The 541-nt window shown below is 33.6% G+C and overlaps 2 protein-coding genes across 3 annotated transcripts in view; both read right to left on the bottom strand.

The window, feature by feature from the left end:
* LOC106871989 (cilia- and flagella-associated protein 221) overlaps nucleotides 1-383 on the bottom strand; it is a 20342-nt gene extending 19959 nt beyond the window's left edge. For both annotated transcript variants that reach the window (XM_014918784.2, XM_014918785.2), the window contains exon 1: nucleotides 272-383. In XM_014918784.2, coding sequence (XP_014774270.1) covers nucleotides 272-343 — 72 coding nt within the window. In that variant the 5' untranslated portion in view covers nucleotides 344-383. The remainder of the gene's footprint in view (nucleotides 1-271) is intronic.
* A 75-nt stretch (nucleotides 384-458) lies between these two features.
* Nucleotides 459-541, bottom strand: part of LOC106870028 (cilia- and flagella-associated protein 221) — a 27044-nt gene continuing 26961 nt past the window's right edge. The window contains exon 4 of the mRNA XM_052974526.1: nucleotides 459-464. Within this exon, the coding sequence (XP_052830486.1) occupies nucleotides 459-464 (6 nt within the window). The remainder of the gene's footprint in view (nucleotides 465-541) is intronic.

Genomic DNA, 541 nt, shown 5'->3' with positions numbered 1-541 from the left:
ATCTTGTCCATGGACAAACAAACAAACACAACTGAAAACAATACCTCCGCTTTCGCTAAGGCGGAGGTAAATATCATTCTCTTGGTGCTTTTGAAAATTGTCTTTATACAGTAAAATACAGTAAAAGTATTTTCTTTTGCCTTTTTTTTTTTTTTTTTTACTTGTTTCAGTCATTTTACTGCAGCCATTCAAATTTTAGCAGAGCTAGCAGCTTGTCTTGAAGAATTTTCTTCCATAAAATGAAGAAAAATGAAAAAGGTCATGGACTTACCAGACAATGAATTCTGATGCAATCATAGTAATATCTCCATTCCGTTGGAACAAATTCCACTTGACACGACATTTGTGTTCCAGGACCTAAGTGGCCCTATCAAAGAAAACAACAATGGCATAAAAAAAAATCCAAGAGTATGAAAGAATTCGTAGCTTATTAATTAGAATGCAAGCAAACAGAATTATCATCTCTAGAATATAGAACAGTAGAAACAGCGATAATTCAAAATTTCCCTCAAACCACTCACTATCATCATCTTCTTCCTCC

Source organism: Octopus bimaculoides, chromosome 18 (genome assembly GCF_001194135.2).
Source record: "Octopus bimaculoides isolate UCB-OBI-ISO-001 chromosome 18, ASM119413v2, whole genome shotgun sequence".
Classification (NCBI taxonomy): Eukaryota; Metazoa; Mollusca; class Cephalopoda; order Octopoda; family Octopodidae; genus Octopus; species Octopus bimaculoides.
This window is presented reverse-complemented; position numbering and strand designations above follow the sequence as displayed.